The sequence below is a fragment of the Dipteris shenzhenensis genome, chromosome 2, assembly GCF_047967505.1.
Source record: "Dipteris shenzhenensis isolate YYH24624 ecotype China chromosome 2, Dip_SZ_1.0, whole genome shotgun sequence".
Taxonomy (NCBI): domain Eukaryota; kingdom Viridiplantae; phylum Streptophyta; class Polypodiopsida; order Gleicheniales; family Dipteridaceae; genus Dipteris; species Dipteris shenzhenensis.
This window is the reverse complement of record NC_141597.1, coordinates 62905729-62919859: the sequence shown is the minus strand read 5'-3', so window position 1 is coordinate 62919859 and position 14131 is coordinate 62905729. Positions and strand designations below refer to the sequence as shown.

General features: G+C 41.7%; 1 protein-coding gene across 1 annotated transcript; it reads left to right on the top strand.

Moving 5' to 3' along the window:
• The first annotated feature begins 402 nt into the window (after positions 1–402).
• Positions 403–8649, top strand: LOC147905138 (putative sucrose-phosphate synthase 2). Its single transcript, XM_087390398.1, has 13 exons — positions 403–756; positions 899–988; positions 1306–1541; positions 1952–2015; positions 2182–2880; positions 3591–3716; positions 3854–3985; positions 4138–4314; positions 5225–5278; positions 5429–5491; positions 5634–6557; positions 7101–7228; positions 7674–8649. Exons 1-13 carry the CDS (start codon positions 565–567, stop codon positions 7942–7944), a joined length of 3156 nt encoding a protein of 1051 aa, XP_087246524.1. The 5' UTR covers positions 403–564; the 3' UTR covers positions 7945–8649.
• The last annotated feature ends 5482 nt before the right edge of the window (positions 8650–14131 follow it).

Here is a 14131-nt window from a genome sequence, read left to right as displayed (position 1 = left end):
ATCGATTGCGACCTCCATATCCAAAGCCAGAAGCCATCGTGGGCGCTCGATTCGCTGCTTTCATAGATCCATCATCGTAGGAAATTAAATGCCCATGAATGACCTTCGACTGCATGCAGAGGTGCTTTTTTGGGATGCATGGACACACGTGGTTCTCTCCTTTCACCACGCCCCCACTTCCCCCCATACTGATGCACCATTTTCTAGCAAGTGGGTTCCCTATTGGAACACAACGGATGAAGAAGTTGAAACGTCTACTCAAATGCCCAAAAAGTGTGGACATTGCTCTCGGAGCTGCCAAGTGTCCTCCTCCGTGGGGAATACATAATAATAGAGAATCGAGAATAGAGAATAGAGAATAGAGAATAGATAGATAGATATAGAGAATAGAGAAAAGGATAGAAGAGAATGAAAATGTAGACAATACTCCGAGACTTTCGGCGTGGTGTCTCTTCTTCTTCTTCTTGTTGCTCAACAAGAACTTCTCTTCTTCTGCATCCTCCATTGATCCTTCCTCTTCCTTTTGCATTCCCGCCTTTTGTTTCTTCACCTTCTTGTTTCTTCATGGCTGGTAACGACTGGATCAATGGCTACCTCGAGGCCATCCTCGATGTTGGATCCTCTTCCGAGCCTCACCATCGCTCCGCTATCCCTGCTCCCATTGCTGAAAGTGGCATCTTCAACCCCACCAAGTACTTCGTGGAGGAGGTTGTTGGCAGTTTTGACGAGAGTGACATCCACCGCTCTTGGTTGAAGGTGGAATTTGTTGCCGTATTTCTAGTTTCTTTTGGATCTTTCCAAGGGGATTGCGGTGTTTCTTTGATCGATCAAACCAACTGAATCTCCTCATTCCGATCAACTGTTTAGTAAGAAACTCTGTGTATCTGAGTGAGTGCAGGCAACTGCGACGAAAAATACCCATGAAAGGAACACCAGGCTAGAGAACATGTGCTGGCGAATATGGCATCTTGCACGAAAGAAAAAACAGGTAGAGCGTGGCCTTTCCAGAAGCTTTAATACGAGATTATACGACTTGGAATGCCGAGAATACTAGGCTTTAAGAGAAATTTTGAATCGTACCGAGCGGATCGAGTTAGGGACGTGCAATTCTAACCGTGCCTGTTTTGCATCCCAAAATGTTTGAGGATCGGAACTTGATCCTAGTTGCGGGACCTCTCGCTGATCCGTGCATCGCCCAGGCGTCTTCGTTTTCTGAATTCGGAAGTCGAACGCCTTTCCAAAGACTTTTTATCTTGATACGATTTTGAAGGAACGAAGAGAAGTTTACTGATGTCCTATTTGCAGATCGAGTGGGAGGATGCACAGCGCCTTGCCAAGCGTCGCATCGAGCGAGAAGAAGCCCGTAAGGACGCAGCAGAGGACATGTCCGATGACTTTTCTGAGGGAGAGAAACAGTATGCCCACAATCAGAGTGGAATCGCTACTTCTGGCAGCAGAATGCCCAGAATTAGTTCTGTTGACTTGGTGACAGCATGGGCGGAACAGCACAAAGACAAGCGATTATATGTCGTCCTGATAAGGTGCATTCATAATTTTCTAACTCCCGTCGTTTTTTGCCACTGGAGTTAGGTGTTGAAATGTCGCGCTAGCTCCGACAAGTGAAGCTGCAAGCCTCGTTTGAGGGGCTTATCCCGTTCATCGCTCCGATATCTCTACGACTGTGAGAAGAAATGAAGGGAAGGGAGAGGTGAACCTGGGGGTTTATAAGTTGGGCGGTTGCATACAGAAAAAGGTTAAAGGGTAATCGAATGCATCAAAATCCATTTAGTAGTGAGGCTTTACAATCAGCTCATCTACAATGCTTGTGTTCATCTCTTCATCTCTTTCCTTATGCTAGTGAAGATCTTCTTTCAACGCAGTTCCTGTGGACTTGTTATAATAATTGTGCATGTGCTTTCATAAACTGCCATCTCACCTGTTGCACTTTCAGCTTGCATGGACTTGTACGAGGTGACAATATGGAGCTTGGTCGGGACTCGGACACAGGTGGTCAGGTGTGCATTAATTTATGTCCCTGTAAACTGTGGGCTTCAATGCTGACTCAGTCTTAGGGCCATTTGATTGCAGTTAATATGCGTGGCTCAAGAAATCTTAGTTAGGTGGTCATTAGGACTCAGCTATGATGTGCGCCACACTGCATACTAATTCAGAAGGAAACAGGTGAAATATGTGGTGGAGTTAGCCAGGGCGCTGGCTCTGATGCCGCAAGTTTATAGAGTTGATTTACTGACCCGACAAATATGTTCCCCTGAGGTCGATTGGAGTTATGGTGAGCCTACGGAGATGCTTACCTTTAAACATAATGATCATGAAGGACAAGAGCTTGGAGAGAGCAGTGGAGCCTATATAGTGCGGATTCCTTGTGGTCCAAGAGACAAGTACCTTCCTAAGGAGAAGCTGTGGCCCCACATTCAGGAATTTGTTGATGGAGCTCTCGCTCATGTGTTAAATATGGCAAAAGCTTTAGGAGAGCAGGTTGCCGGCGGAGATCTCGTCTGGCCACATGTAATTCATGGACATTACGCAGATGCTGGAGACGCTGCATCCTTTTTGTCTGGTGCTTTAAATGTTCCCATGGTTTTAACTGGACATTCTCTGGGAAGGAATAAGTTGGAACAACTCCTTAAACAGGGTCGTCAATCCAAAGAAGACATCAATTCTATGTACAAGATAATGCGCCGCATAGAAGCGGAGGAGTTGTCTCTTGATGCGTCCGAGCTCGTGATTACCAGTACGAAGCAAGAAATTGAGGAGCAGTGGGGTCTTTATGATGGCTTTGATGTGAAGCTTGAAAGAATCCTCAGGGCACGGGCTAAACACGGCATTGGCTGTCAGGGTCACTTCTTCCCTCGCATGGTGGTGTGTAATCTCCTCCTCTCTGAGTCTTAGAACCAGGAGAAAATAGTCTTTAAGTCACCCTGGTGAGACTTATTTTCTTAATTTTGCATCTTGCCACATCAATGTTTCCCTTGACCAATTTTCTTCTTCATGGACAATGCTAACTAATCAACAACATCTCAGCCTCGCCTTTTCTGTATGGAATGAAAACTAATTATCATCATGTTCATCATCATCCTCGCCATCCTCTCTCTCTCTTATGTGCCCCCCCGCACCGTGAGGCCTCCTGAAAATGCCAATATTCTTTCTTTCTTTCTCTTGTGCACATGCACATACACACAAGGGCATCTTCATCTTCCTCTCTCTCTCTCTCCCCCTCTCCACCCTTAGGTTTCATTGCATCTGTTTTCTTTTCAGTCTCATAGACCCTTTGGTCTTTCGTAGATGTTAATAAACTTTCTTTCTTCTCTTTCTTTCTTTCTCTCTCTCCCTCTCCCTCTCCCTCACCCTCTCCTCCACTTATGTTGATCTTCTTATACTTCCCCTTCTTGGAGACGCACTTATGTTGATCTTGAAGTATGTTTAAATTCTTCTGACTTGAAGAATATACATTCCGCTTCTAGTGAAAAGTTATAAATATTGAGCAAAGAATTCATTATTGTCACGTAGAACACACAAAAGTGAACGATGGGTTCCTATTTGGAGTGTCAATAAAATGCTTCTTTTCACAGGTCATCCCCCCTGGAATGGAATTCAGTGAATGCATTGAACAAGATGGTGGAGATGCAACTGACAGTGATGTAGATGCAGTTGGGGATGCGACATCTCCACGAGAGGACCCACCAATCTGGACTGAGGTCAGGTGATTGTAGGATATGTTTATATATATAGGGATTAATGCCTCATTTGTCAATTGGCGGATCGAACAAATAGGACAACTGTAAGTGTGAAGCAAACAAATTTTGCCAGAACTTTAATATATTGGCTTTACCAGATAATGCGTTTTTTTACGAATCCACGAAAGCCAATGATCCTTGCACTCGCTCGTCCAGATCCAAAAAAAAATATCACCACATTGGTGAAAGCCTTTGGGGAGTGCCGACCTCTTCGGGACCTAGCAAATTTGGTATGACAGTCGTATCAAGGCATTAATTTGTGTTTGCCTGAAATATGAGCTCAACCTGGTTTGATAATAAGCACTTCTGGTTTGATAATGAGCATTTCCAAGTTGTCATACCTGAAGGTGAATCTCTAGTAAAATAAGAATGTGATGTGCAGACCCTCATAATGGGGAATCGGGATGACATAGATGAAATGTCCGGTGGCAATGCAGCTGTCCTGATGACGGTTTTGAAGTTGATAGATAAGTATGACCTCTATGGTCAAGTGGCATATCCAAAGCATCACAAGCAGGCAGAAGTCTCCAAAATCTATCAACTTGCTGCGAAAACAAAGGTAATATATTTTTACCCTAGTTTTCCATCTTTGATGATCCCAGCCTTCTCTTACCTCAATTTCACAGATGTCAAAGTCATATGCACATACTTATGCACCATTTAACATTCCCTCTTCGGCACAAAAAACCAGATGTATCTAGAGCAAGTATGGGCTACAGCCGATGCGGTTTTCGTTACAGGATGTGAGATTCTTAGTTTTAAGAGTTATGCATCACTTTGAAGTCCACTTGGATGGATCTATCGTCAATCATGCTAAAAAAATGTCACAAACTAGTATATGTTGCAGTCATGATGGTTTCATCGATGTTTTCAAGAATTCAGATGCAATGAGGAGATTTGTAGTCAATGTTTGTAACTGTTTTTCCTTTATCTGGGTTGCATTTATTGTTTTTGTGGATATATATATAAAAGCTCGTGTGCTTTAAAATTTAAGGATCATCGAATTGTGCCACCTTGTTCATGTTACAGTGGTCCTGATTGGATCATGGACATATTTTGAAAATTTGGGTATTTGAGGTAAACGATATTGAACGAATAGTACGGAAAGGCAGGCACTTGAATTGTGTGTTTCCCCCAACCATGTATTTGGTTTTACCTTTCCCTGTGTTCTTCTTGGGGGAGTGTGGCTCCTCCTCCTGGGGGCAATTGAAGCAATTGGACCAAATACATGTGGGCATTCTCCTGTTGAGGGGGTAAATAGTCGTACCTTTTGTTTCTTTCTTTTCTTGCATACTTAGTCTGTGATCCAATCTTGTCCTCTGGTTTCATGGTCTGCTCTGAAAGAGAGGCCAAGGATCAGAATATAAGTTGGTTTCTTAAACACTCGTAAGCTTGAGCAGTCATTTTAAGATCCCAACTCAGAAATGAAGTCTTAGATGATTTAAGGACGAATTCTTGCTTGTTTTCAGGGGGTCTTCATCAACCCAGCCTTGATGGAACCCTTTGGGCTTACCTTAATCGAGGTACCATATTGTTAAATGATGAATCCATCACAGTCTTGTATGCTAGCAGGAATGTCTGAAGATTGATTTGCGACACAACCTCCCTGTTACTTGCAGGTTTTGTGTGTACTTTTCAAAGAATGCTCACTGACAGGTTGTTGAATACTACAGGCAGCAGCAAATGGTTTACCAATGGTTGCAACAAAAAATGGGGGCCCTGTCGACATTCACAGAGTATACTTAGTTTTCTTATTTTTAGAATTGATTTTTAAAAGTGCAGGAATAGAGAGTATGGGAAAGAAGATATGTATAAAAGTAGTACTCCTGAATTAGATGCACGCTGATAAATTTACTAAGTGGCTTTAGGATGATACAGGCCCTTAATAATGGACTGCTGGTGGACCCGCATGATCAAAAGGCTATTGCTGATGCTTTACTCAAACTCGTAGTTGATAAACTGCTCTGGACAGAATGCAGGCGCAATGGTCTAAAGAATATCTACCTCTTCTCATGGCCTGAGCACTGCAAGACATATTTGTCAAGGATTGCCCTATGTAGGATGAGGCATCCACAATGGCGAAATGATGATTCTTCAGATGTCTATTCAGATTCTCAAGAAGACTCACTGCGAGACGTCAACGACCTCAATGTTTCCTTTGATGGGGATAGGGTTTCTCTTGATGATTCCGTTGATGTTGATGGTTTAGGGCAAAATGAGGAGAACGGAACTCTGGATAAACAAGAATCACAAATTGATGCTTCAGAGGCCAGCAAGCTTGGATCCTTACAGAAAGTTTACCAGAACAGCAGTTCACTCCGAGCTCCTGCAGTGAGGAGGAGGAAACTGCTTTTTGTTATAGCTGTTGATTGCTATGAAGTGACAGAAGCCCAGGTTCCAGGTTTGGTTCCGATAATAAGAAATATCCTTGATGTGATGCGTTCCATATCGGCTGTCCGTAGTGCTGGCTTCATAATATCAACTTCTTTGAAGTTGGAGGAGATAGTCTCTATTTTGGATTCAGGTGGAATTCATGTTCGTGAATTTGATGCCTTGATCTGCAGTAGTGGGAGTGAGCTATACTATCCAAGCCTCACAAATGCAGAAGATAGCGGCAATTCAAGTGATTTGCGATTGTTGCCAGATACAGATTATGAAGCACATATTACATATCGTTGGGATAGAGATAGCTTGAGGAGGACAATAGCCCGGTGGAGCATTGCAAATGATCTTGGCATTGTTGAAGATGAGACACCTTATAACCATCATTGTCTTGCTTACAAAGTGAACAACATTGACATGGTTTGTGTATATCGATTTTATGCTCTACTCCTAATGTGCATGGAAATCCCGAATTTCCTGTGTGTGTGTGTGTGTTGTTCGCTTTGGCATTTGGATTAAGTTTAGGCCTCCAGTTCAGATAGACCCTCTCTTGGTGCTCAAAGCTCTCTTCAGATAACAGAATGTGGGATTTTACCTATCTTTTACTTCTCATGCTGTCGTTTTTAGATGTTAGGCCTATTATTAGAAACATTTCCCTCTTATATAGTTCTTTTTCCTTTTTGCTGCTATATTGGATGAGACGAACAATAATTTTGTGCGCTGGATGTAACGGCTTCATAACATCTGTACCCCATTGTTGTTGGCTGTATGAGCTCGCTCATTTGTTTTCTGTCTAGACTCTGTGCAACCTTTTTTATCATTCTAAACCTTGCAGTGCGCGACAGGATGAGATGTTTTTGTTTTTTTCTCGTCTTTTTGTGCAGTAGAGATTTTATTAGAGTGGCCAAACAGATGCTTTGTAGCGGTCGTGTTTTCTCATACATGGTGTCAATGATTTTTCAGTGTCTAAAGGTGGACGAATTTCGCAAACGGTTGAGGATTCAAGGATTGAGATGCCATCTGATCTACTGCCAAAACTCTTCAAAATTGCATGTTATTCCTCTATTGGCTTCTCGATCACAAGCTCTAAGGTGACAACATCGTTATTTTAATTTACCCTGGCCTGGACTGTTGCAATTTTGTGGAATGTGAATTTGCTTTATGCCGCATCGGCTTCAATCATGGCCCTACTAAATGTATCCTGAATGTAATATTAAATAGCTTCGCAGTATTGCTGCAATATCGCTCTAACTAGAGATTCTGATGGCTCATTGTCTCCACTTTCTGGATGACAAATTTTATTAATGCGTCGTTAGATTTGCAAATCCTGATTCAAATTTGGAAGTATGAGTAAGTTACAATCTTTTGAAAGATACTCTGGAGATTGTGTGGAAGCTGTCCATTTGCTGACGAACGATGGTTTGGAGTGTATAGAAATTTGCTACTGTGGATCATGACTTATTGACTGGCTAGTATTTTGTTTGAAGCGAGTATATCTTTGCTACTCTTGATTGCTTTGTTGGCATAAATGTGCAGGTATTTGTTTGTGCGATGGGGGATTGACGTTGCAAATATGGTGGTCTTTGTTGGAGGAACTGGGGACACTGATTATGAACGATTGCTTGCTGGTGCGCACAAGACTGTAATTTTGAAGGGCAGTGTAAAGGGAGGATCTGAGAATCTCCTTCGAAGCAGTGGCAGTTATCAGAGGGAAGATGTAGTGCCTTCAGAAAATCCTCGTATTGTCTCTACGAACGACCAGTTAACTTCAGAAGAGATTGTAAATGCATTTTACAAAGCTAATTAGCGTCTCGCCCTTTACTAGCTGCTGCAATCAGACCTTGGGGGTCACATCCAGGGGAGCAAGTTCTGGTCTATGGCTGTACACTAGAATTGTAAAGAGTTTTCTGTAAAATACAAAGCAATAGCTTTTGAAAGAAAATGCAGAGCAATAACCTGATTCTGGAAGATACTGCCTGCTCGGAATCTTATTTAAACAAGAAGCCTTATGATTTGTAGTTGTAGACTCTGTACGAGAGGGTAATTGAAGGAAGAGCACGGGTCAAATGACGTTGGCTGCTGCTATTTGTGATTAAGCGTCTTGCAGAAAACATATTTTGTAATTGACCGAGGCATTCCATGTAATTGGCTCTTGTGATAGACAGGTGCATTTCATTCTCCCTGAAAAGAGTATCAATCTATTCAGCCTAGTAAGCCATTGTCTTGCTGTCAAGACCTATCATTTGGCATTTGCTCTCAGGAGGAGAGGGAATTGTTTAAATTTTCTGGTGAGTACGGATAGTTTCAAGCATTACAGGGACAAGTTCAAGGGAACTGTAGACAAGGGAACCACAAAGCTCTCTTTCCGTCTCGTCTAGTATCTCTAGCAACAGGAATATCTCATTGATAGCATAATGATTGCGTTCTCTTGAATGCATCATGTTAGTCACTTCAAACAAACATATGTCCTCTCTGCCCCTTGCTCGTGTGCCTAGACTAGCATGCACATGTGCAAACAGGAGTTGTATTAAAAAGTGGCGTGGTTTGAAAACCTTTTTGTAACAAAATGATGACTGAACACAGTTGGGACTCCCAACTCACGCTTTATCATTGCATGCATGATGGTGAAATGTGATATATGCACCGGCTATGTTCAATACCATACATGGACTAAGATTGAACTCGTACACTTGAACACAGCAACAAGAAGGTTCCTTGTTTGTCGCACACTTGTTGAATATGCTCAAGCACCGAGTATGGCTATATAGAATCTCATACATGGGCATTAGTGGATTAGTCAGAGGAGATATGACTAATTTACACTACATGAGGTGTGGGTGCAAAAAAGATCTTCAAAGGGAGAAGAGATGTGCTCCCAACCCTCCCCTCTTACATTGAAGTCGGCCCTTGAAAGGTAGAAGTACACAACTTTGGAGGAAAACTTGGGTAAGCAAATGCCTTCTCACTTCTCTCTCTCTCTCTCACACACACACACACACACACACACGCACACACACTTTCTTTTTTAGTGAACACACACACACACTTGTTTTTGTGAAATCCATTTGTCATTATATTACAAGAAACAGTCCCAAAGAAAGGGACAATCAGTTAAAAGCATAGAATACATCATTATATACTAAAAAGGCAAGATAATCCAGATCTTGCCCATGTAGAAAATCATAAAATGATTGCCTTAGAGATGCTCAGAGAACTGATATTTAGTAAGAGAGGGATCACCAAAGACTTGATGGTTGCAATCTTTCTAAAGAGTCCATAGCGCTCAGTAACAAGCACAGTACAAAGAAGATCATATCCTTGTTTGATTGGATGAAAGTTGAATAGTGAGAATTGCTAGCCAAAGCAAGCACTAGGGAAACAAGCTTGAAGACGTTGTAACAAAAATAAGAAATCACGAGGCTTCCAAAAATGTCAAAATATATGGGGTTTGCTCATTTGTGGTGAGTTTTTATTGGAGTGCCTTCAATTACCTATAATAAGCCATTCTATATGCCGAGGATGTTCGTTGGCTCCCTTAGTGTTTGCTTTATGCACAGTTTCGGATAAGCGTGATAAAGGAAGAAGTGGTTGAAGGTGCTATGAAGGGGTTGAGTCTTCCTTCTAGAGAACAATTGTGCTCTCAGTTGTTTGCAAATGATACTATGGTAGGTTTTGAAGAAGGTGAAGAAAAGGTAGTGAAATTGTTTGAGATCTTGAGAGATTTTTGTGAGGCTTCAAGGTCAATGTGTAGTTTGGGCAAGTCCTTTGCTATGTGGGCTGATTTGGGTATGGCTCACGGTTGGGTAGTGGGATTGCAAGTCAAAGGGATTGAAGAGGTACAATAGTTAGATACTCTTCTCCATCGGGCTTTGAACACATGTTGAAGCTCCATTGGACCTGAAACACATGTTAAAGCAACGGTTTTGTTGGTTCTTTGATAAGATAAGGAGAAACTGCATGGGTGCGGGGAATGTGTCTGGGATAGAATGCTCAAGTTTCGATTATCTAACATGTTTTGGTAGTAACCATGACCTACATTACGTATGCTTTGTATTTTTAAAAACTCACTGGGATTGAGAAGATATTTAGAGGTTTCTTTGGGGAGGAAGGAGGGGAAAAAAGATGCACTATCTTTCAAGGGAGGTATTGCCTCTAAGACTTAGGGTGGATTGGTTATTCCAGATATCTAGTTGAAAAGTGTAGCCCTACTGTGAAAGTGGTTGCCAAGAATGTTTGAGTGCACAACAGCTTGGGTGCAAAGGTTAATAATTAGGTCTAAAGGCCAATAGATGGGCTCATGACGCAACCTATTGTGGTATGAATAAAATTTGCTCTTGGTATTGTGACGCCAAAAATTGATATCTTTTATTTGGCAATGGTGTTACTTTTCTCTATGTTTGATAAGAGTGTCAGTATCAAGTAATAACCTAGTGGCTCTCACTTATTTCCATTTTCTAAGATATTGTATGAGATTGAGAGGATGAGTGGAATGGATCATTGTAACTACCATGTCTATATCAATACCTTGGTATGGGGTGAGAGTTATTTGTGTATGGGATATAATGGGGTTTTTAGAAAATAGGAAGAGATTCATATAAAGAGGTGAGTAATGTCCATGTGTTCCAATAATGTAAGAGAGATCACATGCCAAGCATGTGGAAGGCATGTGGAGGAGTGTAGAAGAGTGTGGAGTCGAGGAATCCTTTTAGAATTCCAATGTGGAATAAGGAGGATGTGGACATATGGAAAAGAGAGGGTCCCTATGGGATCCATGTGGGAAGACCCTTGACTCTCTCAATATTTTAAGACTCATGAGCATCTTTTGATGGGACACATGTCAAGAGTAGCCAAAAAGGACATGGATGGTGACATACAGCTTATGTGATTGATGGGGAAAGGAATCTATAGGTAGCAATTCTAAATGGGTGAAGGTCCAAGGAGGATGACAAAATCTCTATAAAAGGAGCCCTCCTCTCCCTTGTTCAACATCTCTTCCACCATTGAGCCTCATGCTGTTGTAGCTCTAGTTTCCTCAAGCCTCTTCCATGAGCCCACTCTCTCCCTCTCGTAGATATCATCTTATATAGACTCTTGAGTCCATATCTCTCTAGTTCATTCTCTTTCTATGAGTAGTCTTGGAGCTCTCGCTCTCTCTTGTATTTATGAAGCCTCTTCTTCTCTCTTGTGTTTGTGGTATTTTGAGTTGCATTTAAGTAGAGTCTCACTCTATTGGTAATGAAGGTCACCTTAGGTTATCTCTCTTGAGTGTCTCTCCCCTTTTTCCATTGCTAAATGGGAGCAGTTGTAGTGACGAATTGGAAATCACTAGAGTCACTTTGAGTCCAATTTAAGCTGACTGCTATTGAAATTAATCTACCAACGAGTGTTCTCTAATCTGTCTTGTAGAGCTGGCCTACAAACTATGTTTCTTCTCTAAGTTAAAGGATCAACTAGTGGGTGGTGCTAAGGAAAGTCGCTGCTCATATAGGTATTTGGTCTCTAGAAGGTTACTCTTACCATCTTTGAATTACAAATGGAATGTAAGGAGGGGTGAAACTTGGTGGAAGAATAGGTTGCAAAAACTATTAAAGGATTGCATCATTGTGAAGGCACAGTTCCTTGTTATGGAAAGAATCACGCAACTCCAGTATGGGGTAGTCTAATGATGTGGTTCTAGGTCAATCTAGTGTGTTTTTTGTTCTCAAGTGCTATTGAAGCCCTTAGACATCTCTTTTAGAAATGCCAGTTTTCTAGAATGGTGTGGAAGCATCTAGAGAGAGCTATCAGAGTGTCCAGGGAAATGGGGGGCATTCTTGGTAAAGTCAAAAGGTAGGGGTGTGTTTGTGAGACATCTTCAAGGGTTAACATTGACATTGGCAAGGTGGTGGTTGTACCTATGAGTAGCTAGTATTTTGGCCATCTAGGAAGTGCAAAATAGTCTGATATCTGACAATAGGCTAATGACAAGTGTGACTATCGACTTATGAAATTGCTGAAAAGTTTGCTCCAAGATTTAAGTGTTCTAATTAGTGCAAAGGACTCATTGATGAGTTCTTGCCTTGATGATGTCTGTCTTTCTTGTATGGATGTGTGGCTCTTGAAGTGTGTTTAATCACCTATAGTAGCAAGTGGAGGAGTGTGCTAAGTTGAGGAAAAGTTTACTTTGGCTTAGCCTTGGACATCCAAGGCTGTTTTCAAATGGTTTTGTTGCTTTCTGGATGTAAGGAGTTGTGCTTGTAGTCATGAGTTAATTGGTTGTCGGTTTTGTTTCTAATAGTTGGATTAGTCTTTGTTGGGATGACTATCTTGGTTCTACATGGTCTTCTTGCTGAGATTCTTATGCTATGGCTTATTGTTGATAGCATTTCTTTGATCGATGCTACCTACTTTAGTGTGCGACCTACTTTAGTATCAAGGCTAGTTAATCATTGAGGGTTGCAGTGGGTGGGTATGTGCGGTATGTGTAGGGGCTTTGTATAGGCACTAATGTGTGAGGATATGGCTTGTATGGGTTTTTTCCTTTAATGTTGGGTGTTTATATGTGCCAATAATAAGGTCCTAACACATGTATGAGACTAGATTGGGAATTTAATTGTCATCGGATGGGTACAAATGGGATTAGCCACTTTTCCTCCCATCCTCAACCTTGTCTTTAGGAATTGGAATGGGATCCTCTTTTTCAGGGATTGCAAAGGGGAATGATGACATCTACCCTTGTCCCTCCTCTTGAACACAGAAGATAATGCCATGTGTTGTCTCCCACCTAACCCATCCTAGTACTATCTTTAACTATTGGCATGTGGTAGGATGGGAATCGGCATGGGACCAGTATCCTTGCACTTTCTTCTCTTTGTCTTCCAATCTCCTAAGGTAATAACATTGGTAGGCGTAGTGGATTTTGCTAGTGAGTTGGAATGTGCATATCATCAAATCTTGATGTTAGTATATGACTTTTTGCATGTCTTTATTTTTGAATTGGTTGTAATATTTGCTAAAGAGGCTTATTAATTTTGATGGTGCTTTGTATTGAAGACTTATCCATGTTTGTTGTAGCTCTCATTGGGGCTCATTGATAGAGTCTTATCCAATGCTTCTTATAGAAGTATTATCCAAATTGTAAACAAAAACTGATGGTGCTCAAAGATTGAGACTTCACCCTAGTGGTGTTGGCTGGCAATTGTTTTCCAACTATTTCATATGGTGCTTTTTGATGGAGTCTTATCCCAACTGACATGATGGTGGTGCTTCTTGTGTAGAGGGCTTATCCTTGTTGCATAGGGTGCTCATTGATGGAGTCTTATCCATGGTGATTCTTATAGAACCTTATCCAACTTGTAATCTAAAAGTGATGAAGGAAATACATTTTCCTTGGTACACAAATATATATCTCCAAGAACCAGCACGGTGGCTTTATAGATCTCCTTCCGTTTGCCAGCGTAGTGATCATCATAGATCTCCTCTTGTAATACATAAAAATAGGTAATGGAGCCCTAACTCCAAGAACCAGCACGATGGTCACTCCAAGCCAACCTTGAATTCTGGGAGATGACAGGTCATCAGGTCAGAGACTACATTGCGGTGATGTTCAGAATGATAAATTGGATCTCATTATTACGCAAAATTGTGTTCTATGATTTGCATGGGTGCGATGTGCAATGACAAGTGGCAAAGCTGCAGCAAAAGGCTACGCGATGACAGGTGGTCATGCTTTTTAAAAAAGACCGCACTACGACAGCATTGTATAGAATGATAGATTGCCTCTCATTATTACGCCAAGAACCAGCGTGGTAGTCTCTCCAAGCCAACTTTGAATTTTCATGATCTCCATGGGCACGCTACCTAGTGACATGTGGCAAAGCTACAGCAAGAGGCTGCGTGTTTATAGGTGGTCAGGCTAGACTGCACTGTGTGAAGGAGTGCAGAGATGCACGATGTAGTTCAGAGTTGCTGTGTGTCGAGCTATGCAGTGTTTAGAATAAATAGATTGCGTCTCA